The 22,319-nt window shown below is 46.9% G+C and overlaps 3 protein-coding genes and 2 non-coding genes across 9 annotated transcripts; 2 read left to right on the top strand and 3 right to left on the bottom strand.

Moving 5' to 3' along the window:
• The first annotated feature begins 100 nt into the window (after positions 1–100).
• On the top strand, positions 101–1,722 carry LOC140255893 (kinesin-like protein KIF2C). Its single transcript, XM_072343911.1, has 4 exons — positions 101–264; positions 348–442; positions 1,261–1,365; positions 1,591–1,722. The coding sequence occupies exons 1-4, from the start codon at positions 201–203 to the stop codon at positions 1,720–1,722; spliced, it is 396 nt and encodes a 131-aa protein (XP_072200012.1). The 5' UTR covers positions 101–200.
• Positions 1,594–14,100, top strand: LOC140255716 (kinesin-like protein KIF2C). Of its 2 annotated transcripts, XM_072343525.1 has the most exons (19): positions 1,594–1,639; positions 2,962–3,003; positions 3,981–4,100; positions 4,811–4,927; positions 5,170–5,270; positions 5,538–5,633; positions 6,522–6,576; positions 6,664–6,826; positions 7,097–7,187; positions 7,646–7,709; positions 8,636–8,727; positions 8,926–9,068; positions 9,891–10,095; positions 10,549–10,659; positions 11,080–11,147; positions 12,658–12,766; positions 12,845–12,961; positions 13,306–13,432; positions 13,683–14,100. In XM_072343525.1, the coding sequence occupies exons 3-19, from the start codon at positions 3,983–3,985 to the stop codon at positions 13,760–13,762; spliced, it is 1,857 nt and encodes a 618-aa protein (XP_072199626.1). In that variant the 5' UTR covers positions 1,594–1,639; positions 2,962–3,003; positions 3,981–3,982; the 3' UTR covers positions 13,763–14,100. The 2 variants fall into 2 exon arrangements, with proteins under 2 accessions (XP_072199626.1, XP_072199627.1); XM_072343526.1 differs by lacking the exon at positions 4,811–4,927.
• Positions 10,090–22,235, bottom strand: ARMH1 (armadillo like helical domain containing 1). Of its 4 annotated transcripts, none has more exons than XM_072343531.1 (12): positions 21,851–22,210; positions 21,183–21,406; positions 20,781–20,849; positions 20,207–20,373; positions 19,448–19,644; positions 19,194–19,278; positions 17,971–18,075; positions 17,819–17,888; positions 16,612–16,741; positions 15,721–15,798; positions 15,023–15,131; positions 10,090–12,024 (listed from the first exon to the last, which is right to left on the bottom strand). In XM_072343531.1, the coding sequence occupies exons 2-12, from the start codon at positions 21,392–21,394 to the stop codon at positions 12,011–12,013; spliced, it is 1,236 nt and encodes a 411-aa protein (XP_072199632.1). In that variant the 5' UTR covers positions 21,395–21,406; positions 21,851–22,210; the 3' UTR covers positions 10,090–12,010. The 4 variants fall into 4 exon arrangements, with proteins under 4 accessions (XP_072199632.1, XP_072199629.1, XP_072199628.1 ...); XM_072343528.1 differs by lacking the exons at positions 10,090–12,024; positions 21,851–22,210 and adding exons at positions 14,268–14,606; positions 22,225–22,235; XM_072343527.1 differs by lacking the exon at positions 10,090–12,024 and adding an exon at positions 14,297–14,606.
• On the bottom strand, positions 18,170–18,284 carry LOC140255901 (U5 spliceosomal RNA). The gene has a single exon (XR_011904591.1). It is a non-coding gene; the product is annotated as a U5 spliceosomal RNA (small nuclear RNA).
• Positions 18,774–18,888, bottom strand: LOC140255912 (U5 spliceosomal RNA). The gene has a single exon (XR_011904602.1). It is a non-coding gene; the product is annotated as a U5 spliceosomal RNA (small nuclear RNA).
• Positions 22,236–22,319: the final 84 nt, after the last annotated feature.

Genomic DNA, 22,319 nt, shown 5'->3' with positions numbered 1-22,319 from the left:
TGGCTCCGAACTGCACTTCCCGTCCTGCACCGCGCCGCCTCCTCCCCTCCCTCCGCTCTGTGCCCGCCGGACCCCACGCGCAAGTGCCGCTGGGACTCGTGGTCCCCCCGCCGCCATCTCCCGGTAGGCCCCGCGGCGCGCGGCGTTTAAACGAGCGGCCGTTGCCCGTCCGTGTGTGCCGCTGCCGGCTGTACCGCGCTATGGACCCGCGGCTGTACCGCTACGTCTGTCCCGGGCGCGTCGTCAACATCCAGCGCAGCAATGGTGAGCGGCGGCGGGAGGCTGCGGGTTCCGTGCCGCGGGGATGGGCGGCCGCCGCGGCTTCTTTCTGATCTGCTCCTTTTCAGGTCTGATCCACAAAGCGACGGTGAAGGAGGTGAACGTGCAGCAGTCCGCCGTGTCGGTGGAGTGGTGCGAGGCGGGCGTCGTCAAGGGCAAGGAGGTGAGCGACTGGAGCGCCTGCTGCTCCTACCTGCTGTCCTTACCTGCTGCTCCTACCTGCTGTCCTTACCTGCTGCTCCTACCTGCTGTCCTTACCTGCTGCTCCTACCTGCTGTCCTTACCTGCTGCCCGGCGTGGCCTTACGGCTCTGGGCACGCGGGGCTGGTAACGCGCAGCGCCGCTCACAGTCCTGCATGGCCGGGCGGGCTGCTGGACCCGTGCTGGCAGAAGGCTGGGGCCGTTAGTGCTGCCCTGTGGAACACGGCGGATTGTGATGGGGCGGCGGGGTCTGTGCGGGCTCACGGATTGTGACTTTGCTGGGTGGGGCGGGCAGGAGGCAGAGCTGGATCTACGTGGGCTGCCTTGCGATCGGCACCGAGGATGCAGGTGTATTGGCTTGTGGATTAAATGCTGAACGCTTCGTTTCCCCAGGTCTAAGCAGCTCCTTGAAGTTTATTTCAGTAAGCGCAATCGCAGTCACCTCTTAATGCTCTGCTAGCGCAGAAGTCACTGAGATTTACTAAGATTAGCTGGAGGAGATTAAAAGCGCTTGATGTGCTTTGCCTATCTGTTGTGCTCCCAGAGCTCTTCTATGGCACCTGCAGAGCTGTGTGCTGTTTGGCAGATGAGGGTGAACGGCACGACTGGCACGTTTCTTCCAGCAGGGCTGGCTGTGGGCTGCTTGAATGGAATTTCAACGGTCGTCTTGCCCTTAAGGGCAGTTTTAACTTAATGTTTGGCAGTTGTTTGGGTTTGTTTGCCTGTCTTGAAAGTCAACATAAAGAAAGAAAACGTCAAATCTTCCCTTTGCTTTTACAGATTGACATTGATGATATTATAACAGTAAATCCTGAGTTAGCAGAAGAACTACCTGCTACAGAAGTGAAAGAGAACTTTCCTTTGCAAGAGAATGTAACCCTACAGGTAAGTGCTTCAGTCATCCTGAAGATAGCAACGTGACAGCAGCACGCTTAAATCCAGGTCTCGCTATTAACAATGCTGTTGGTCTTACAAGTTAGAGACATCTGACTCTGTGTGCTGTCTCACAGGCTTTAATCAGAAATCCTTGCTGCGTTATTACGGTTCTGTAGTGCTGCCCTGTGTGTTCATGGCTGATTCTGATTATTAATAGCTCTCGTTGTTTTCCAGAAACAGAAACGTAGATCAACTCTTTCAAAAATTCCTGCTCCACGGGAAGGTGAGAAAACATCCTTCTGTTACATCCCTGTCAAACTGGGGTCTGCCACTGTGGCCGTAATACTCCAGTTTAGTGCAGTGTGAGGCTGCTCGTTCAGGCAATGCTAAGAAGAGCATACCCGTTCATACCAACACTTCACGCTCCTGAGTGCACAACCTCTGCCAATCCATTGCTCTCCTGTTCTTGTGAGCTGGGATTTTTGGATATATTACCCTTTTCTGCAGCACTGCTGTAGTTACTCTTTGATGTGGCTCTAAACGTTGCTAGTCAGGAGTAGGGAAATCCATGTGCTTTTCAGCTTTTTAGTTGGCTCTTGTTTTTGAGTTGCAAGTGTCGGTGTTACAGGTCTATTTATAACACAGTCAAGTGATGCTGACGTCAATTGACTGCAGGTTAAATAATTCTCTTAACGTCATAGCTGGCCAAAACTTTTGCTTTTCTATGAACTGTGGGTGGCTGCAGCTGTCTGGCCTTGTTTGTATGATGCAAGAGGAGGGAAGTTACTATTGGAAATCAACAGTACAAATCCCCTTGTACCTGAGAGAGAGGAAGTAGTCGGAGAAACTCAATATGATCTATCTCAAATGCAGAGGACTCTCCATAGATCTTGTGAATTGGCAAAGTAGTGATTATCTCTAGACAAATCAGTTAATGGACAGCCAGCTGGAAAAATATAAAGGTGTTTTAATTCAGACGTTGACTGATGGGGGGAGAAAATGTCCTCACAGAGGCTGCTGCTTTCCTGACACATAAAATCTAATTACAGATCTGCAGTGTTTGTTGCCTTTGCTTCTGGCACAGTCTTGTCCCTGATGACCCGCTCAGAGTGCTGGAGGGAAGCAATCAGTCATCAAATATTATCTGTATTATAGTTGCACTGTATGAGTGTTAGGAAGTAAGGCTCAGAGCAAACTCTGTACTGCACCAATTAGGGAGCTAATGTTGACTTCAGAAGTCAGCCTGGGAGTCAGCCCTTAGACTAAACAAATCAAAGATCAGAAGGTGTCTGTCTCCTTCTCATTCAAGGAAGTGAGAGAAGAATGTGCTTTTAGGATGAACTTGAAAACAGATGATGTCTAGGTTCTGTGAAGAATTTTAGGAGATGCATTATGTTCTCGTGTACAGAAATAACTTGAATCAAACCATTTAGAAAGAGCAAACCTTTGTATGTGCGTATGTCTGCCCAGGAGCACTATCATTCATAGAGAAAGTGCTAATGAGTTTGTGATGAAATCAGGTCTGGGCATGTTTGACAAACGGAAATGGAATAACGCACCATCTGAGTATCATGAAACTGATTCTTTTTGTTCTTAAAATTGCAGCAGTGACATCTAATGTCTCTGCACCTGAGCAGAAGATTGCAGGTAAAGATTTTAACACGTGAGCACTGAATTTCATGGGCACAATTGTAAGGAATTTGATCCAGAATTGAAGCTGAGATTTGTTTCACGTTAAGTATTATTTCCTTTGGAATCATAGTGGTTAATTCTGGATAAATTCCTGTGATTGCTGGAGTTTAGTTCTGGTTTTCATAGCACTCTTTGGTGGTGGTATTTTTCATACCATGTTTGCTTTCTTCACAAACCTATTGAGGTACATTCCTATTCCTTCCCCAAGAAGCTCTGCAGATGGTTTGGTCTCGGTGAGAGAACAATAGTCCAGGCAGCCTCCATTGCCACATACTTCAAAAAGGCACTTTATGAAGAATTTCATATTGTGATTGTGTTGGCTCCTTTAGCTGAAATTAGTGTCATTCAGCTGCCGCTCCACTGTGGCACCACGTGCTCTCTCTGCATCGGGCTTGGCTGTTGTGATGGGTGTGATCCAGCTCCTCACCAGTTTTATCTTTGGATGAGGAAGAAATGATCTTTATCCTGGCTTTCCTAGATACAGATAACTCAACCTGTAGACCGCAAAGCAAAATTAGTGGTATCACTTTGGATAAATTCATTTTAAGCAGCTGCTGGATTGCAGTTCTGCTGTCACCATCAGTTAATTTATAGCCTGCAGGAGTGAAGCTTCAGAGGATCTTCCATTTGTCCGTGATGTAACTACCTCCTTCCTAGTTCTTAAGATTTGGAGCAGCCATATTAGCGAATCACTGGTGGAATCTGGAGAGAAATTCACCAAAGCTGCAAATCTGGAATGAACTGTTTGTTCTTTTGTCATGGCCGCTTCTCACCCACCTACCCTTCCAGCATTGCTTTATCCCAGACTTTGCTAATGTATCCAATTTAGAAATGGTCTTTTTACTCACAGCATGCACATCTGAATACATGATTATTTTCAAATGCCCGTATGTCTGACATGTGATACTGACCTTGAATTTCTGTTTCCAAAGCCATGCGTGGCCGCTCTAGGATGTCTGTCATCACCGAATCTCAGCACAACCTCCAGGAAAATGAGATGGGGGTGGATCCCTGTACTTCTACACAAGTAAGAAACAGCTTGGCAGCTCCCGGTGAGTAGAGGAAGAATGCAGAGAACTGCTGATATGAAGCAACATGCTTTGTATGTTTATAGTTAAGTATGCATCTAGGAATAGGAGCAGCTCCTACCCCTTCACGTATAAAGCAAGAGGGGGAGGTCCAATGCTATGTAAATATCCAGGGCTTCTGCTTGAAGGCGTTATCAGAGGACTCGGGAAACAGTGTTGTTGAAGAACAGTGTACTTGCTTAACCAGACTGCTGCAGCAGGACTTGTGGTTGAATATGGTACCTGCTTTGTAGCATCAAGTAGCGTTCACAGGGCGAGCAGGAAGCAAAGTGCCTTGATACTGCTGACAACAGGCTCTGACTACGCTAGTAGAAGTTCTGTGTGTGCTGGCTGAGTGAAGCAAGAACTTGAGCCTGCTTGAGTTAATGTAAACCTGTAATTATCTATCTTGACCAGACCTTCTCCATGAATAGTTGTGGGTATGCCTCATGAGTTTTCTGAAGATATTCAAATAAGAGGTTCAGTATTAACTTGTCTAGCTGACGTGGTGTTGATCTGTACCTTTGAATAAAATCTGGGTGTAAAAATAACTATTTGCACGCAGGCTTTAGCTTATTCTGAACCAAACCAAAATGAGAGCTGAGGCATACTGCACACTGTGAGGCTTTACAACTACAAACAGTTCCTGATCTTTGGGTTCCACTTACTGTCTTTGGTCTGGCTTCTTTCTGCAGCTGTCCGAACCAGGGCTAGTAGGCTGTGCTGTGCTCCAGAAATCATGCTTCCAAATGGCAATGGCATTACAGAGGATAATCTGCCTTCTGCTAGAATAAGCTCTTCACAGAGCCCAGGTACCAGGGAGCAGTGGCTAAGAACCGATTCACCAGCAATTAGTGCATCACTGCTACTTTGTACGCTCCTAGACTAGCAGTTTGGAAAGGTGGCTTTGGCAATAAGACTGGATGTCTTAAGTATTTTTATGATAGCGTTATCTCCTTAGAAATGTTGCCTTTAGAGTGATGGGGTGGTGTAAAATGCGTTTAAAACGTAGGGTGAAAATCGAATTAAAGGAAATGCTTTCAATTTTATCTAGTTCGAAGAAAATCTAACATTGTGAAAGAGATGGAGAAGATGAAAAACAAGAGAGAAGAAAAGAGAGCTCAACTTAGTGAAATCAGGATAAAACGTGCACAGGTGTGTAGTACTGTACCAGTAAGGGGTACCACTGGACAGTGTATTGTGGTAGTTGAAACCAAAATGTATTTTGGATGGGCTTTGTTCTTCATTTTTCCTTTAGTACAGCTTTGATTTGAGTTTCAGAATGTTTTCAATCTCATGGCTGAAGTGAATTATTTCTAACTGTATATAATTGATGGTATTCAGTATGCTCTGGGGATATATAATACGTATATTATTGCTATAATGGGCTAATTACCTTTGTTTTGTTTTCTTTACATGCAGGAAATTGACAGCAATTGTCCAAACTGGGAGTTTGCACGGATGATCAGGGAATTCAGAGCAACTTTAGACTGCCAGCCAATATCCCTATCTGACCCAGTAAGGAAATACTGAGGCCCCTGGCTGCAGCACAGACTATTTGCCTTATTTATTTTCTACTGAGGGTTTTAGCATGTGAGCAAATTAGTACATCACAGATCCTTGGAAATTCTGACCATATTGTGGCCTGGAGGCACCTGGTGGTAAATGTGAGGTCACTAACCTGTCCAATTTATTACAAGCTGCCTTGCGTTACTTTGCATAGAGCAATGTCAGAGATTGCCCTTTAAAGAATATCACGTGATATTTTGTGGGTAACATCCGTATTTCTTTAGAGCTTGTAAATGTCAGTATATTACACAGTAGTTTGGTTTGTTTTATACATACATATATATGTATATAGGTATGAATAAATAAAACAGACTATTACCCTGTAACATAGTGTTATCATATATAAGGTGTACAGTGAGCACCTTGAAAATAGGTCGAAAAGTAAGAGAGCAGAAGTTAAGGTCAAATTACAAGAAGCAGGCTTAGCAGAGATCTTCAGCAAATTTGGAGGTGGTGTTGTTTAATACTTGAGAACAAGCAGTCTTTGCTTAGCTAAAGTCATGCTATAGTCAGTGAAAAATGACAGCATTAGGTCCAAACAAGTAGGTGCTGACTACTGTAGGACACTTAGGTGGTTTCTGTACCTGCATCTGACAAAGCTGAAAACCAACTACTGCTGCATGACAGCAGATGAACTTATCTTCTGCTTTCTGCTCCCATCAGTGGGATAGGAGGCAGTTTTCCAAACTAAACTAATGTGCTGCTGCCATGCCCATGTAGATAAACTTATTACATCAGTGAAGGACTTCAGATCCTAAAATACATCCAATACATTTTTCTCTGTAATTCTAAGTAGGTGAAATGTATATAATTACTTGTTTTCCTAATTTTTCTTAGATAGAAGAACATAGAATTTGTGTGTGTGTTAGGAAGCGCCCTCTGAATAAACAAGGTAAGTGTACTGACAGAGCAGCTCTGATTTGGAGCACTTTTGACATGGCTTATTCGTGTTAAAACAGAGTCTCTTTTCTATCAACAGAAATAAACAAAAAGGAATGTGACGTGATCACTGTTCCAAGCAAGTGCGTCCTGCTGGTGCATGAGCCAAAGCAGAAAGTAGACCTAACAAAGTACCTCGAAACCCAAACATTTAGATTTGACTTTTCGTTTGATGAATGTGCTTCTAATGAAATGGTATACAGGTAATGCTTTCTTCTCATTGGAATGACTTGCAAGCTAATAGCACTGAGCTATGGCTAGGTGACAGCCTGGCTTAAACTGCTATCTGAAATAAATGTAAAATTCCTTTGTGGAGGAAACCAAAGAACTAAAAAGTTTGACACAGTTTTGTTTTTTTTTGTGTGGCCTTGCTAACTATCTAAGAATTTGCTTTTATTTGCTTTGGTAGGAAAACTGATAAAGCAGGATGTGAACTGCTTGCCTTAACTGCCTCTTACCTTCTGAATATCCAGGTTCACTGCTAGGCCTCTTGTACAGACAATCTTTGAGGGTGGAAAGGCAACATGCTTTGCATATGGTCAGACAGGCAGCGGCAAGACACATGTAAGTTTTTTTTCAAAGAATCAAATTTTCCAGCTTTAGATAAATTATGTTGAAGTTCTTTGTCATGGGATTGTACAAGGAGCTTGGATCTTGAGGGTTCTGTCATAAACTGTTAATACTTTTAGTTGTTAATCCTCCTTTTCTGTAGGTATTAAGTATTTCTTCTGGAGTTGTGAGGGAAATCATGTCCTTTTTCCTCTTGGAGGAACAACTCCTTTGAACTCTGATGGAGTAGCCAGCACTCCAGAGCCTTACAGGCATTTAACTGATGCTTTGCATGGTCTAAATCTCCTTTCTGAACTGACAGGGAAGCAGAAAATAACTGTATTGCTGTGATTGTGTATATGGTCTGATGAGAATAGGATGATAACTTCCTGGTATGTTCTTGGGATTAAAATCAGGTTGCCTGCCTTGCATTTGAGCTGCACCTTACTTCTGATGGCCTTTTCTTTTAACAGACTATGGGTGGAGACTTCTCTGGGAGAGCACAGAATGCCTCGAAGGGCATATATGCTTTTGCATGTAAGTTGATTCTTCTTGAGATATGAAAATCAAAATCATGCATGCTTTTCTGAAATCGATATGCTTTGTTTTTACAGGATTATTTAAGGTGTTTCTGGTAGAAGACAGTTGCTTCTGAGACATTATATTTTCTACTTTAATGTTTGTAGGACTGAACTGTTTAATTTTGATTTATTCTGCTTTGCTTTTGTCTCAGTGTAAGAAAGGTGTTTGGAAATACCTGACTTGAACGCAACAGAACGCTACCTGATTCCCATATGAAGTTTGTTATGCAGGAACCATATGAATGTGGTTTATGCTTCTTACTTCATGCATTAGATCCAAAAATAATAATAATGAAGCACATACAAAATGTTCTCAGGTAGCAGGTGCTTATAAGCCCCTCTTTGATATAATGCCTAGAAAGTACCACGAACCGTTCTCTGTCCTACTTACAGAAAGGTATATTGTGAAACCCTCAGTGCAGCAAGTCAGCTGAAGTTCAATCAAAGGGTCAGCTGTTGTGGTCTATAGTTTCCAGCAGCATGGAAGTGTTGTCCGGGTTCTCTGCAGGAAGCATTTCAAACAAATAGTTGGCATTTGCAGGCCTGTCCAAAGCAATAACAGATCTTCACGTTCCCCACGTCAGGGGGATATGTATGCAGTGCTTACTTACTGATCTTATTAGATCAGCAAGAGTTGCTGTCTGCAGGTAATATTAGCAGTAGAAACATCCGTATCCCTGTTTCCAGTTTCTGGATGACAATGCTGCTGAAACTGGTTTCCAGATGCTAGCATGTCACTAATTGTTTCATTAGAATTTGCTTAGGAAGGCTGTCATTCAGCTGCTAGTCACTGGATTGTGGCTAGTGATATTCAACAGTAGTTCAAGTAGCAACCAGGACATGTTTTAAACTAGTTAACAAGTTTGTGTCTTCCTTCACCAGCACAAGATGTCTTCTTTCTTCTAAGCCAGCCCAGGTACAGGAGTCAAAACCTGGAAGTCTATGTGACTTTCTTTGAAATATATAATGGAAAGGTAAGACTTCTTGTTTTCTTTTAATCCTGGCCTGACTTTGGCTGTATGTTTCATGAATAGCTGAATATACTTTTTTTTTGTAGTCTGTTAAGCCTCTGTTAAATGTGATGTTCCTGTATGGCTCTCTGTAAAGCCAGCACAGGCTACTCACAAAGAGTCTATGTTCAAATTTCCCTCAATCTTCTTGCCTGAATATAGGTGTTTGATCTCTTGAATAAGAAGGCAAAGCTTCGAGTCCTGGAGGATAGCAAGCAGCAGGTTCAGGTTGTTGGTCTGCAAGAGAAACAAGTCGGCTGTGCTGAAGATGTCATCAGAATGATTGAGATGGGCAGTGCTTGCAGGTTTGATGCCTTAAAACAATAAGAAAGGAATCATGTCTTGTAGCTGTGTCTGCAAAAAGTGATGCTTGTAGCTGGTGTTTTGATTTCAAACAAGGAGCCTGTTGTTCCCAGTAACAGACAGGCACTGATCTGCACCTCTGCATGAAAACAAAGGGGTTACAGAATGAAGGACTAGCATGTCTTCCTTCCATAGTGGCCACATGTTCACACATTTCCAGAAGAGAGGAAACATTTGTACTGGGGAAGTCTTTCCCTCTTGTCACATCTAGGAAGCAGGTAGACTCCAGTTGAGAAGTATCAGCTAGCATACTGGAGCATGAGTTGCTCCTTGAGAGTGTGTAAGATCAATGAAGAGCAGCTGGCATCAGGCTGTAGCTGCAAAAGTACTCAGGATTAACTGCAGGCCAGATAAACTGTTCTGATAGCAGCAAAAAGGCTATGTGTCACTTGAAGATCTCCAAGGAATCCTTGAGAGAAGGTGCTGCAGGCCAGCTGTAGGCTTGGCTGCTCAACATGGCAGGCCTGGCTGCAGCCTGTGGCTGGGGTATCTCTACCATTGCTCTGGCATGTCTTTAATCAGGGACTAAGTTCTGTATTAACAAGTCTTAGCTCTCTAATTAGATATACCTGCTATGGGAATATTACTTGGCCAAGAAGAACTTCTTGGCTGCTGTATTACATCACATGTAGATACGTGCATCCTGAAAGCTTATCTCATGCTCTGCTGTGCATCCTTTTTTTGGGTGGGTCTTGTTTAATGCTACTGGGACCTTTGAATCTTCAGTGATGCAATTCTGACACTTGTTTGCATCTTTGCTGTAGGACATCTGGGCAGACCTTTGCAAACGCTAGCTCTTCACGGTCACATGCCTGCTTCCAAATCCTACTACGTCAGAGAGGGAAATTGGTTGGCAAGTTTTCCTTGGTGGATCTGGCAGGAAATGAGAGAGGTGCGGACACATCTAGTGCTGATCGACAGACACGAATGGAAGGTGCAGAAATCAATAAGAGCTTGCTGGCTTTGAAGGTGAGCTATAGCTTGGAGAGCAAGTGGTGCTCATCAACACGGGATTTTGTTTAACTTTGAGGTAATCTGCTCTGTTTCTTTCCAGTGTAGGGGAAAAGAATAGCCAAAAGGATCTTAGTTTTGTATTTTAATAACACTAAAAATGATATGTATTATACTCATGCTTAGTATGTTTCCAGGGAAGTGGTATAGTTGTATGATCTCATCGAGTATAACACTGCATGGCCTTAAAATGGCTTCATTCAAGTTGTCTGGCTTTTGTTTGTTGTTTTCTACATATGGTGGGTATCAGGTATCCTGTGACAGTCAAATGTGTGGAGTGTACTTAAGAGGCTATGAAGTATGTACAGAGCAATACAGATAACTTTTCCGGCTTGCTGGTGGCTGTAGCTTGCAGACCTGCTTGAGAAGAGATGCAAGTAACTATGCTTACAAAGACTTTCCTTTTCTTAGGAATGTATCAGAGCTTTAGGCCAGAACAAATCTCATACTCCTTTCCGTGAAAGCAAGTTGACCCAGGTGCTAAGGGACTCCTTCATAGGAACGAACTCAAGGACCTGTATGGTAAGTATGTTTGTGATACAGTTAAACCCACTCACTGTGAGTGTTGCAATTTGACCAGATAGCTGCATGCTCCACCCCTAGAAGGATGGAATTTTGGTGTCAAATCTTCAGTAAGCTTTTCTCCAGCCTCAGTAGGAAGGAGGCAGCATGAAGTCATTTCCATACTGTGGATCTACAGTAGTGTGTAGTGTGCTCTCAAAGAGCTTTACTTCCTGGGAAGGTGCTGCACCATGGGTGCACAAAGTCAGTGGAAAACTGGTCACAGTCATTGGAATGCTCCATAGGAGCCGGACAGAAAAAAAGACTATGTCTTAACTCTGACCTTTTTCCCTAACACGTCCCACTGCCTAATGAGATCTGCAGGGCCAGTAGCTTGAGCAAAAGGCAGATGTGGCACTCACTGTGGCTTTCTGTTTGCAGATAGCAATGATTTCTCCGGGCATGAGTTCATGCGAGTACACCTTAAACACACTGAGATACGCTGACAGGTAATGGCCTTTCTTACTTAGGGATTCTACTATCATTGCAGAATACGTTTTGACTGCACTGTCTTCTTTCTTCAGAGGAAGAGTGTCTTGTTAGACTTCAAACTGCCCTGCTTTCTGTAGGAAGTATACCCTGTTGGCAGTGTCCTGAATGGCGACCTCCATCTATAGTGTGCACTAAGAACATGGCTGCTGTATTACAATCCCTGACATAACTCTACAGATGATGTAGAATACCACCAGGTGTTTACTGTGGACTTTGATATGAGCTAGTAGAGTAGAGTATGATACCATGGAGATTTTGAAATCTAAAGAAACCAGAGAATTCAGGTGCTTGGTAGCAAATGGTGGGAGCACAGTTTTGAATGTTTTATGGTTGGTCTTGGGCACCTGTAAGACAGATCTGCAGGAACAGATCTCTGGAGTTCCCTAGGGGACTTGCTGAACCCTGGAATACCTCTGAAGAGCAGCCTTTACATTCCTCTGCTGAGATGAAAAGCGAAAAAGGATAGGCAGACTCTGGCTGCAGGGAAAGCAGTTTGTATTTAGAGTCTCAGCACAACAGCTAAAGAAACAACTAAACCCTTCCCTCCTTCACTAGCGTCAGTGGTGGTTGAATTTTCCCTTGCTGATGCTGTGTCACGTGGCTCCGTGCTGCGGCTGCAGAACCTGTGACTTTTGTCCTGAGTTAATGAGATAAAACTTGCATACTTCAGTCTTGGTAGCTTCATTTATGTCATAAAAGGCCTCTTGGTCCCCTCCTTCTCTCCAGAGAGAAGTCATAAGCATTGAGGAGCACAATGAATCTTCACAGGTCTGGCTCAGGATTGAAGTTGCTTTTCTTGTGTGTTTTTTTTGGTGGACAGTCATTTCTGATCACCTGAAAGCACAAGACAAAAATGGAGCATCTGACTTGCACTGTGCTTCGCTTGCGTCCATTGGCTTCATTGCTGTTGCACAAGGCAAGTTCAGGCTGCAGGAAAGGGAATATATAGGCCGAAACTTACTGAAAATATGAAGCTGATGCTATTAAGTGGGATGAAGTGCCTAGCTGATGCTTGACATCTACTTCTAGCTCCATCTCATCAGCCATGATTTTTGTCTTTCTTACAGGGCTGTTCTAGCATGGAGGGTCTTTTGTTTTGTTTTTGAAGGAGGGGAGGAAGTGACATTCCTTTTCTTTCTGTATTAAGTCCTCTTAGTTGATTGTGACAGACCAAGCTGACATGCCTCTGTGAAAGGCTTTACTGGCAGTTAGCATTGTGTACTTCAGCTCTTCTCTCCAGGAGAGGTCCTAGCTTGATAGTTAGACTGGACATGGAAACAAACATCTTTCAGCTTTCTTTCTCCCAGCCCTCTGGAGTTTCTGTCTATGTGGGCTTGTTCCAGGTATGATAATGTATGGAATTTAATAAAGCCAAGTACTTTTTACTGAGCACAGATGGATTGCAGCAGCTGTTTTGTGATACCATAGCTCCTGAAAGATATTAAGTGGCAAATATTCTTGTTGCAGGGTGAAAGAGCTCAGTCCTCATAATGGAGGTGGTGAAACACATAATCAAATGGAGATTGAGAATGAGGAAACAGAAATGAGTGGAGAAAGCTCAGATCTTCGACACAATGTATGTGTGTGCAGTGGGCTGCAAAGATCCCAAAGCTGTAAACAACTTGCTGTTCTTACTTAAGCTGTTTTCTTGTAGCTGCCCAAGGATGAGGAGGAAGATCTCTCTCCCCACCTGTTTACTTTCCGTGAAGCTATGATTCAAATTGGTGAACGGGAGGAGAAAGTTGTAGAACAGCTTCGAGAACTGAGACAGGTAAAGAGGCAAGCCCAGCTCAAGATGCCTTCTACATGTTGACAGCAGCTTGCCTTGCCTGAACCCAGCGCTATGGGGTAGGCCATGGGCTGTAATTATATGGTATTATGTTTCCCTTACTGCCAGCTTTTTTTTTTTCCTGTGGCTTCCTGCTCAACTGGTTAAACTGGGGAATTCTGGTGCTTTGGCCAGCCAGTCCCTGTCTCCTCTGCCTGCTGCTAATCAGCACAGACTGATAAAGTTGTCTGTAGAAGCTCAGCTCTGTTGATTTGGTGCAACAGATGCACTGAAACTTGAATTTGCAGAAAGTCAGTGTCTTAGTATGTTCATTCTTGTAAATACAGAAAATGACAACTGAATTTGACTACCTCCTGGGAATCACAGAACAACCCGACTATGACCTTGAGACGTTCGTAAGCAGAGCTAGGTACTTCATAGAAGAGAGCTCAAGAAACTTCCTTAGTGCCAGAGGTACGTTAGTACTTTCTGAGATGGTGTCTACTCCGGAGGTGTGTTTTTAATCTGTATTTTTACTGATCTTTTTTTTTAAACTCTGAAGTAACACCAGCATATCTTATAAGTGCTCACCAGGCTGGACTGGTCCTATTGTCTGCACTTTTCAAAGTAAAAAGAGCAGCAGCTGAACTGCTGAGTGGAACATCTGGGCCAGGGAATTCAGCTTTCAGATCAGTAACCCTGTCACTCTCCTCTTCCTTTACAGAAACACTGGATGCTCTAGAAGTAGCCATGCAACTAGAGGAGCAAGCCAGCAAGAAGATAAGAAAGCAGAGGCATCAGTAAATACAGCAAAACTTGGTTAGCAAGCAATCTTCTGTATGTCTTGCATGTTTGTCAGTGGTTTAACTACTATTAAATGTAGTAGGGTGCCTGAGAGAAGCAAACACGGCAGCCTATCTCTCTTCATGTCTTGTATCAGGGTACCCTGTAGAGACTCTGCTAAAAACCCCCCCTTCAAGGCCTGGGGGAGGAGGGCTGAGAGTCTGCTAGATATGTTTCATATCTGGTCCTTTATTAATGATGATGGACTTCTATTAGGGAAGTAGATACACATACATATAACTTGCTAATGTACATGTAATTTTTGATTCCAGATGTGCTTGAAAACACAACACTTTTCTGGGAAGAAAATGGACTATATGTAATGTTCAAAAAAAAAAAAAATCAGTATTTTACAAAGTTTTTTTCAATTAAATAAACGTTCTTGTATTTAATTAACTTCAATCTTACAACATATTTCTTGCTGATTTTTGCTAGTCTTAACAGACCCTGAAGACTGTCTAATGCTGCAGAGGTACCCTCATTTTTTTTGGAGTAGTTTTATTTTTGAAGTCTTTACACTTGTAATGTTTGCATAAAACTAATTTAAAATAAATCTTCTCTTTCAATTGAGATCCTGTGCACTCTAAACAAGACTCCTCTACTTCAGGAAAGCTTAATATGTTTCAGTGAGTGGATCACCTCTTTAGCAGCAGGCAGGTGAAACCCTGTCACTCCCTCCCACTTAAATACTGTGGTCAGGCTTCAGTAGTGGCCCAGGATGTTACTTCATATGCATATTCTGTGGGCTCAGGGGGAAACAGTCAATGTACTACATGAGAAGCCATGTTCAGCAGTCCAACAAAACCTGTATTTGAGACAGAAGGGTAAAACTGCTACCAGCGCAGCTGTAGCAAGTTGGGATTCATGACCCTTGTGTGTGGCCTAGTTCAGATAGCCCCACACAACTTGTTCTCTGGGGGATGGAGAAAGACAGACAAATAGGACATGAGTGATGCTGCTGGGTGCCTCTCATGTGTTTAATTCATTATAGGGATTATCTCTAGTAGGACAAAAATTACTCTGAGCTTCACTTCCAGTGTGTAGGCATACAAATATCAGAGTACACAAAGACCAATCTATCATTACTCACTCTTGTCCTAGACACCAGTCCTGGTCTCCTGAGCTGTCTTCTACCACAGATTATTCCCTTAAATTTAAGGGGGAAATACTAGTCCAAAACCAAGGGGGTTTTTAAGTGACTGACCCCAGCTCCATGCCTACCTTCTGCAGTTTGCATCTTTGCCATGTCTTCGGGGCTGTCCACTAGATTGGAGGCCAATTCTTCAGCCTGGACTGGATCTATTTTTGTGTACCAGGTCTCAGGGCAGTCCTGGAAGAGGCAGCAATAGCTTTAGGTATGCCTGGTGCAGCATACCAAGACAGTAGCACAGCAAGAGTGAGAGGGCTGTTGTGCCCTACTGAGTTTAAACTAAAGCACAAGGCAGTTCCCTTGCTCAGTCCTGCTGTTTCTGGTGTTACTACTCTTAGCTATATCTAATTTTGACCAAGGGTAGCTTGTGGTAAAACACTAAGAACCTGGGTGCAATGAAAAAAGTGCCCTTCTCTGGACCCAGTGTGTCTTTGTGCTCTGTATCACTATCCCCGGAGCTAGAGGCAGGAGGGTCCTGGTTTTGCAGGAGCTGGAGTCACCTCTTGCCATGTTCTGACACAGAGATCCTGCTGTTGCAGAAGTAGCAGGTGTCTGAAAATCCATCCTTGCTTTCTTCTGTGTTTGAACTAGAGAAATGATCTTCCTGAACACAGCCTACATGTGAACGCCAAGGGGGGTTTGGTCCATTTCTGAGCCAACTCTAGATGGGATTTTTTTTTCCCCTGTGAATACAGTCCCCCACACCTCTGCAAAACAGATCAAGCTCTCCCAGTGCCACTGATAAACTCTGCTAGGGAGGCATGCTTACCTTAAAGAGCTGGAACAGTGTGTGTCCTACTGCCTTCCTTACACACTCCTCCACAAAGGGATACGTGCGAACAAAATACTGCAACAGAACAGAGAGTTAGTGTATGGGGATAAGGGGTGTGCATGCATGCGTGTGGAGGTAGAACTGTGTGCACAGTCTGGCTGCAGATAACCTCAGTGTTATGTGCCAGTTACTGCCTCAGCCACCCCCCTTAAGTTTCAGTGCTTCTGCCAGCACTTATTGAACACACCAAAGGGGAACTTGTTGGTCCTTGCCCTAAGCCCTTATTCCACTCTGCTGTCCCTCAGTGCCAGCTCACTGATAAGAGGAAGAAGGGTGTTTGCAACAGCACTGTCTGTGTCTCCTCAGGTGAACAGTACACTGACCCTCTGCATAACCAGACAGGTCACACTGAGTAGCCTGATTCTTAGCTGTCCCTCATTCTGTGCCTTTCCCACTGCTCACAGTACGGTCCTTCCTCTTCCCAGTCATCACAGATCTGTGCTGAGGCAGCCAAAGCTCTTTAAGCAGCACCAGCAGGACAAAGTAGCCTGCTTATAATTCTGTACTAGTGTCTAGATCCAGGGAAACTACCTTGGTTAACCACTTAACTCTGTCTGTGCCAGCCTCCAGGGCAAGCTGCAGAGTAGAACAAGCGTATGAGTACTTCCCAGTACCCTCTTTGTGGTAGCTGGCAGGAGGGAAGCAAAAGGAATAAGTAGTACAGCTATTTCCAGAATGAAGTGCCACTCCTGCCTCTGTGAAGTCTGCCTGCTGTGCTCAGAACCAAATAAAAACCTCACTAAAACAGTGCAGGGAGCCTTTCTGGTGAAGTGTTCTGGAAAGAGACCACATGCTAAGACGTCACCCATTGTATTCCATCACACTCACCTCCAGGGAGATGCTGGCGTTTCTCTGGCTGAGTGGATAATCCAGGTTCCCCACTGCAACCATCAGGCCGTGCACCACTTTCAGCTGGATCAGCTCTTCAGCCACTTTTGCTGACTCCTTGGCTAATAGGCTGCAATAAGACAGGCCATCAACCTCTACCCTGTGCAGGGGCATGCAATAAATCGAGCCTGGCCCTCTTGGTACAGACCTGGTGTGAGCCCCATGGAGGCACCAATGGGCAGAAAACAGAAGAATCTCAAACATTTGACCAAGTACGGCTTGTCAGTCATTCAGTGTGTGGTTGTTTGTTTGTTTGTTTGGCTGAGAAACAGTCATTTAATTATTAGCAGGAGCTTCCTGGTGCATATTAAACCCTACAAAGTTTCTTGCATGAATGTGGACAACCCAGAGCTCAAAGTGGAACCACCACCACTGATTGCTTTTGTGACTCTGCCTCTGTACCCGCCTAAACTCATCAGCTTTTGCAGGATTATTCTTTTCTATCTGCTTTTGCAGAAGTGTTCTCATAGCACTATCTTGTGGACAATGCAGGAATCTCATAATAACTGCACAGACCTCAGCACAAGCAGCCAAATGTGCTGTGGTCAATCATAGGTACTGCATTCTTCCATTGGGTGGCTGATGTCTCTGTGCCAGAGACTCACTGCCCTCTGATTAAAATGTTTTCCATTCCTAAAATCTGACCTAAATCTCACCACTTTTAGCTTAAAGCCATTCCCTCTTGTTTTGTCACTACCGTACTGTGCAAAAAGTTGGTCCCCCTCCTTCCTGTAAGCTCCCTTCAACCCCTGTGGATGCAGCCCAGGGCACAGCCGGCCTTCTGGGCTGCAGGAGGAGCACAGCGATGGCTCACATCCAGCTTCATGTCCATCAGGACCCCCAAGCCCTTCTCTGCAGGGCTGCTCACAAGGAGTCTGCACATGTACCTGGGATTGCCCTGACCCCTGTGCAGCACCCTGCACTTGGCATGACTGAACCTTATCATGTTCTCGTGTGCCCGCTTTCTGAGCCTGTTCAGGTCCCTCTGGGTGGCATCCCTGCCATCCCTCCCTTCTGTTGTGCCAGCTGCAGCACTCAGCCTGGTGTCACCAGCAAAGAGTTGATGGTGCACTTGATCCTGCTACTCGCTTCCAACTCAAAGCGGCTCCCTGCACTCTGCTGTGGGTTGTGCTCCAGGTTTCCTTACCCGACAGCTTTAGCAGCAGCAGCCTGTCGGATGTGTGCCTGCATCTGCTCCCTCGGGCACAGCGTTGGGTCTGCGGGAGGAACACGAGGAGAGCGAGAACGACCTTCGGCACAGCCCAGCCCACAGCGCGGCCTGCCGGGACACGCTTTTACCTGTAGTTCGTGCTTCTCTCCCGGCCGGAGTCAGCAGGGCCACCAGGCCGGGCAGCAGGGCGGGCGGGGCGCGGCGGGCCGTGAGGGCGAGCAATAGCTGGGCGGCTGCGGGAACAGCAACGGATTAAACACCGAATGCTGCGCCATGGGCTGCAAGCACCGCGCAGTGCTTCGTTCTGTCATTAACCACAGCAGGGATAGCTCCGCCGGAGCGGAGCCTCAAAAAATTCCACGACACTCGTGCTTGTTCCTCTCCACGGAAATCTTTAGTAAAAGGCGAAAGATTTATACGATCTGAAGAGAAACCAGAGTATAACCTGTGCTCTGCCCGGCCCCGTGCCCACTGCCCGCCCACCACCCTGCACACACGGCGACCCACCCTTCTCCGTCCCGCTCGGCACATCCCGACTCGGCACAGCCCGGCCCCGCATCGCCCCGCACCGACCGTTACCGGCGGCCGCTCACACGCGGGGCGGCGGAGCCCGACGGAGCCCGGCGGGGGTGCACGGGGCCGCGCGCTGCACGCTGGGTATGCTAATGAGATGCATAGTAATGAGAGGTATGCTAATAGCTACGCGCCACGCCCCCTACGCTCAGATGAAGGCGGAACCGGAACGCGGTGCGGGCGGGCGGGACTCGGGCTGAGCCGGGGGGCGGAGCGGGACGGGACCGCGTGCGGCACGGACGGAACCGCGCTAAGAAGACCCATAAGCAGAAACTAAGAGGAACCTGGAATGTTCCCTTATCAATATAAGCGAATTAGAGAAAGGAAGACTGGTTCTGTCATTAACCACCGCAGGGATAGCTCCGCCGAAGCGGAGCCTCAAAAAATTCCACGACACTCGTGCTTGTTCCTCTCCACGGAAATCTTTAGTAAAAGGCGAAAGATTTATACGATCTGAAGAGAAACCGGAGTATAACCCACTCCCTTCCCCGTCCCTCTCCCCCCTGCCCGCTCGCCTCCCTCAGCGCACGGCGATCCCGGCCTGCCCCGCTCCCCCCGCCCCTCCCGGTCCCGCACTACCCTCCGCCCTCCGGCCCGGTTCCCGCACAGCCCCGGGCGGTCGGTAGCGGCGGTTCGGTACAGCTCTGTCGCGTCGCGCCGCCGCGGTGCCCGCTGGGTATGCAAATCGGACGCATGTTAATGAGCCTCATGCTAACGACCGCCCACGCTGCGCCGCACCGACCGGCCCTTCCCACGCGGGCGGCAGGACGGCTCGTACCTTCGTATTGCACCGCGGGGTGCGCCGAGCCCAGCGCTGCCAGCAGCGGCGTCACTACGGCCGGGGGAGCTTCTCCCAGCACGTCCTGCGGGACAAGGGCGGGCTGTGGGGGCAGGTGCGTGCAGCGCTCCCCGCTGTGCCCCTACAGGGAGGGGGCAAACCCAGCTAGTGCTGGGAATGGGGCCAGGCCTTTCTCTCTGGTACTACTGCAGGCTTTCCAGCCCCTGGGGGCACCCTTTGCTCCCACCGCTCACCTGCATGCTGCGCAGTGTCTGCAGAGCCAGCTGCTGGGCATGGGGAGAGCCGTGTGGCAGCACTGCCAGCAGGCCGCTGTACACTTGGTTCTGGTACTTCGGGTTGCCATGGCCCAGAGAGTCCAGCAAGATCTGCACCTCGTCCTGAACCTCTGCCGAGCTGCAGGTGGCCAACAGCTTAGCAAGGGATTGCACACCTGTGTGGAGAAAAAGGTGCTGAGTTGCACGCCAGCAGCACTGCTAAGGATCCATCTGCTGCTCTTGGAGAAAGCTACGACAGCAGCTCTCACCCCATAGCCAATGGTGACATGAGGCATAATCCCAACTGCAGAGCAGTAAATGGTGTTTGGCTGCTACCATCCAGGAGGAAAAAAAAGAACAGGAAGAAAATATCCTTTGAAAGAACAGCACAATATGTGCCACAAAAGCCCCAGCCTCCAGCAGGGAAGGTTTGCAGTAGGCAACTGAGAGTAAGAATAGAAACTGTTGTGTGATTTTTGCTGTAGCAGTTGTGAGCAGTGGGACAGCAACAGCGTATCCAAAGAAACGACTGTAAAGAAAGCGAGCTCATTAAAACCGGAGAGAGCGGATGAAATGTGGCTGCTCAACAATAGCAGAGCTCTGAGCTCCTCCAGCCAGACCAACGCTGCAACAGCAGAGGAAGGAGTGGCTCCATGCTGCAAGCAGCCCTGGGGCCAGAGGGCGGGGAGAACATCCTCACCTGAATTAGGACAAAGCTCAGGTGGACACACCACCTACCGTAGTTTTCACAGATGAGCTCCTTGTACTTCCTGCCAGCGCCTGCGATGAGCTGAAGCAGCTTTACAGACTCCCTTTTGTCCTCCTCTTTCAGGTGGTTCAGCCCTAGTATTTCCAGGAGCATCAAGACGCCTCCGATCTCCAGGAATTCAATAATGTATCTGCGCCTGCATGGATGGAGGAACAAAGCCAAAAACATCCCCTGCTTTGGAGCACACCTTCCTGAGCGAGCACACCTTGCTGTAGCAGCATGGTGGCACCTGGACACTGAACACGAGGCACCTGAGGCTCAGCTAGGACAGAGCTTTACTGCCAGCGTGCCACCAGCTACAGCTTTACCCTGTGCTCATTTCAGATGCTAAACCACAGGCACAGAAAACCCCATCTCTGCTCTCAGGCTTCCAGCATGCTCTTTCCCCAGCCTGCTCTTTCCACACCATGCCAATGACCCAGTGGTTCTGGAGCTGGGCAAGCAGTGGATTTGGATTTGAGAGCATCTTACAGCAAGCCACAACCCCACTGCCTGCATCACCTTCCCCATAGCACCTCTCAGGCAGTGACATTCTGTACTCACCCACTTGCAGCAGATAAGAAGACACCAATGGACTTGAGCAGCTTGCTGATGCACGTGCTGTGCATGTAGCTGTTTGATAAGGCTAAGGAGACAATTACAGACTGTCTCAGTGTTCCCCAAGCAACTCCGGCAATGTGAAGGTCTGAACCTGGGTACTCTCTTTGTTAGAGGGAGCACGGACCTTCCTCTCAAAGGCATGCAGGGGTTCCTAATTCAAGGCCCCTGAGAGACAGGCCATATGACTTTCGCTTCAGTTCCATCTTCAGATAGCTGTTTTGTTCCCCTCCCCCAGCTGAATCTTTATACAGAAGCTTATTCTTCATATGGCATTTTTTGGTAGAGAACTTTCCCTTCCTCTCCATCCCACTACCAGGTGCCACCTCGGTGGCTTTCCAAGGGAACAGATACGTCATCCTCAGCCACGCTGCCAGGCGAGCCAGAAACAAGCTGGCTCCCTGGGAGAACTCCAGCTCCAGCTCTGGTTCTGTCTTGCCATTATTGCTTCTAATGAAGTTGTCCAGGATGTGGCTTCGAGCAACTCTGTGAGCGCTGTCCCATTCTTGCAGGAAAACCATGAGCTTCCTGATGGCTTCCTGCTCTTTGACAGATGTCATGATTTCTTCTGCCTAGAGAAGAGTGAGAAAGAAGTTTAATACAGGCCTTAAAGGTAGAATCTGTATTAAAGAACTACCGTCTTATTGGAGACCTCTGGAAAATATTAGTATTAAAACATTTACTAGCTATTAATGATATCTCATTTTCCTTCCTACTCATACATTCTCTGTTTTGCTGTGTTAATACAGTCGTTTTGATGTAACTCATTCTCCCCCTTTTGTTTCTTGCTAGTCTCACAACAAGAGCACCACCTCTCATATCTGACCTACCCAGAGTAAGTAGGGTGACACAAGGGCACAACTAGGTGTGGATGCATGGGGAGTGATGGGGTCAATGGTCAGTGCCTGGTAGTGCAGCATACCCTCCTGTGGGTGCACTGAACCATTTGAACTGGGCCCAGATCCACTCCAACAGAGTAAATGGACAACCAGAGGGCACCTAAGGGAAAGACTCACCGGTGCTGAGGACTTGCCAACACTGAGGCTCACCACCAAGGAGCAGCTTCCAGAAGGAGACGCTGCCTTAGTGTTGGTCAGCCCTTAAGTGGGATCTAGGGGAGCTGGGGTCAGACTCCACCCCTTCATGTAGCACAGCTCAATCCCCTCCAGCTGTGCTCCCACAGCTGACCCTCGCTTGCCTCAGATGGTTCATCAGAGGTTCAGGCCGTGATCAAGTTTCCCTCACAGCAGGACCCGCACTCAAAAAGAACTTCCTACTGCTGTTATCAGAAGCTGCCCAAGGACAGTAACCGAGGGTTGGAAATGCATCTTGGCCACGACAAACAAAGGCTTCACGGCCCCTCACACCGACCCCGGCCCAAGGCCCTCACCTTCCCGCGATGGGCGGCCACCCCGCGAAATAACTGACACCGCGGCTCAACCAATCCTCGCCCGCCACGGCCTCCTCTCGAACCAATAGGCGGGA

Source organism: Excalfactoria chinensis, chromosome 8 (genome assembly GCF_039878825.1).
Source record: "Excalfactoria chinensis isolate bCotChi1 chromosome 8, bCotChi1.hap2, whole genome shotgun sequence".
Taxonomy (NCBI): Eukaryota; Metazoa; Chordata; class Aves; order Galliformes; family Phasianidae; genus Excalfactoria; species Excalfactoria chinensis.
The sequence above is the reverse complement of the archived record's forward strand: the minus strand, read 5'-3'. Positions and strand labels throughout refer to the sequence as shown.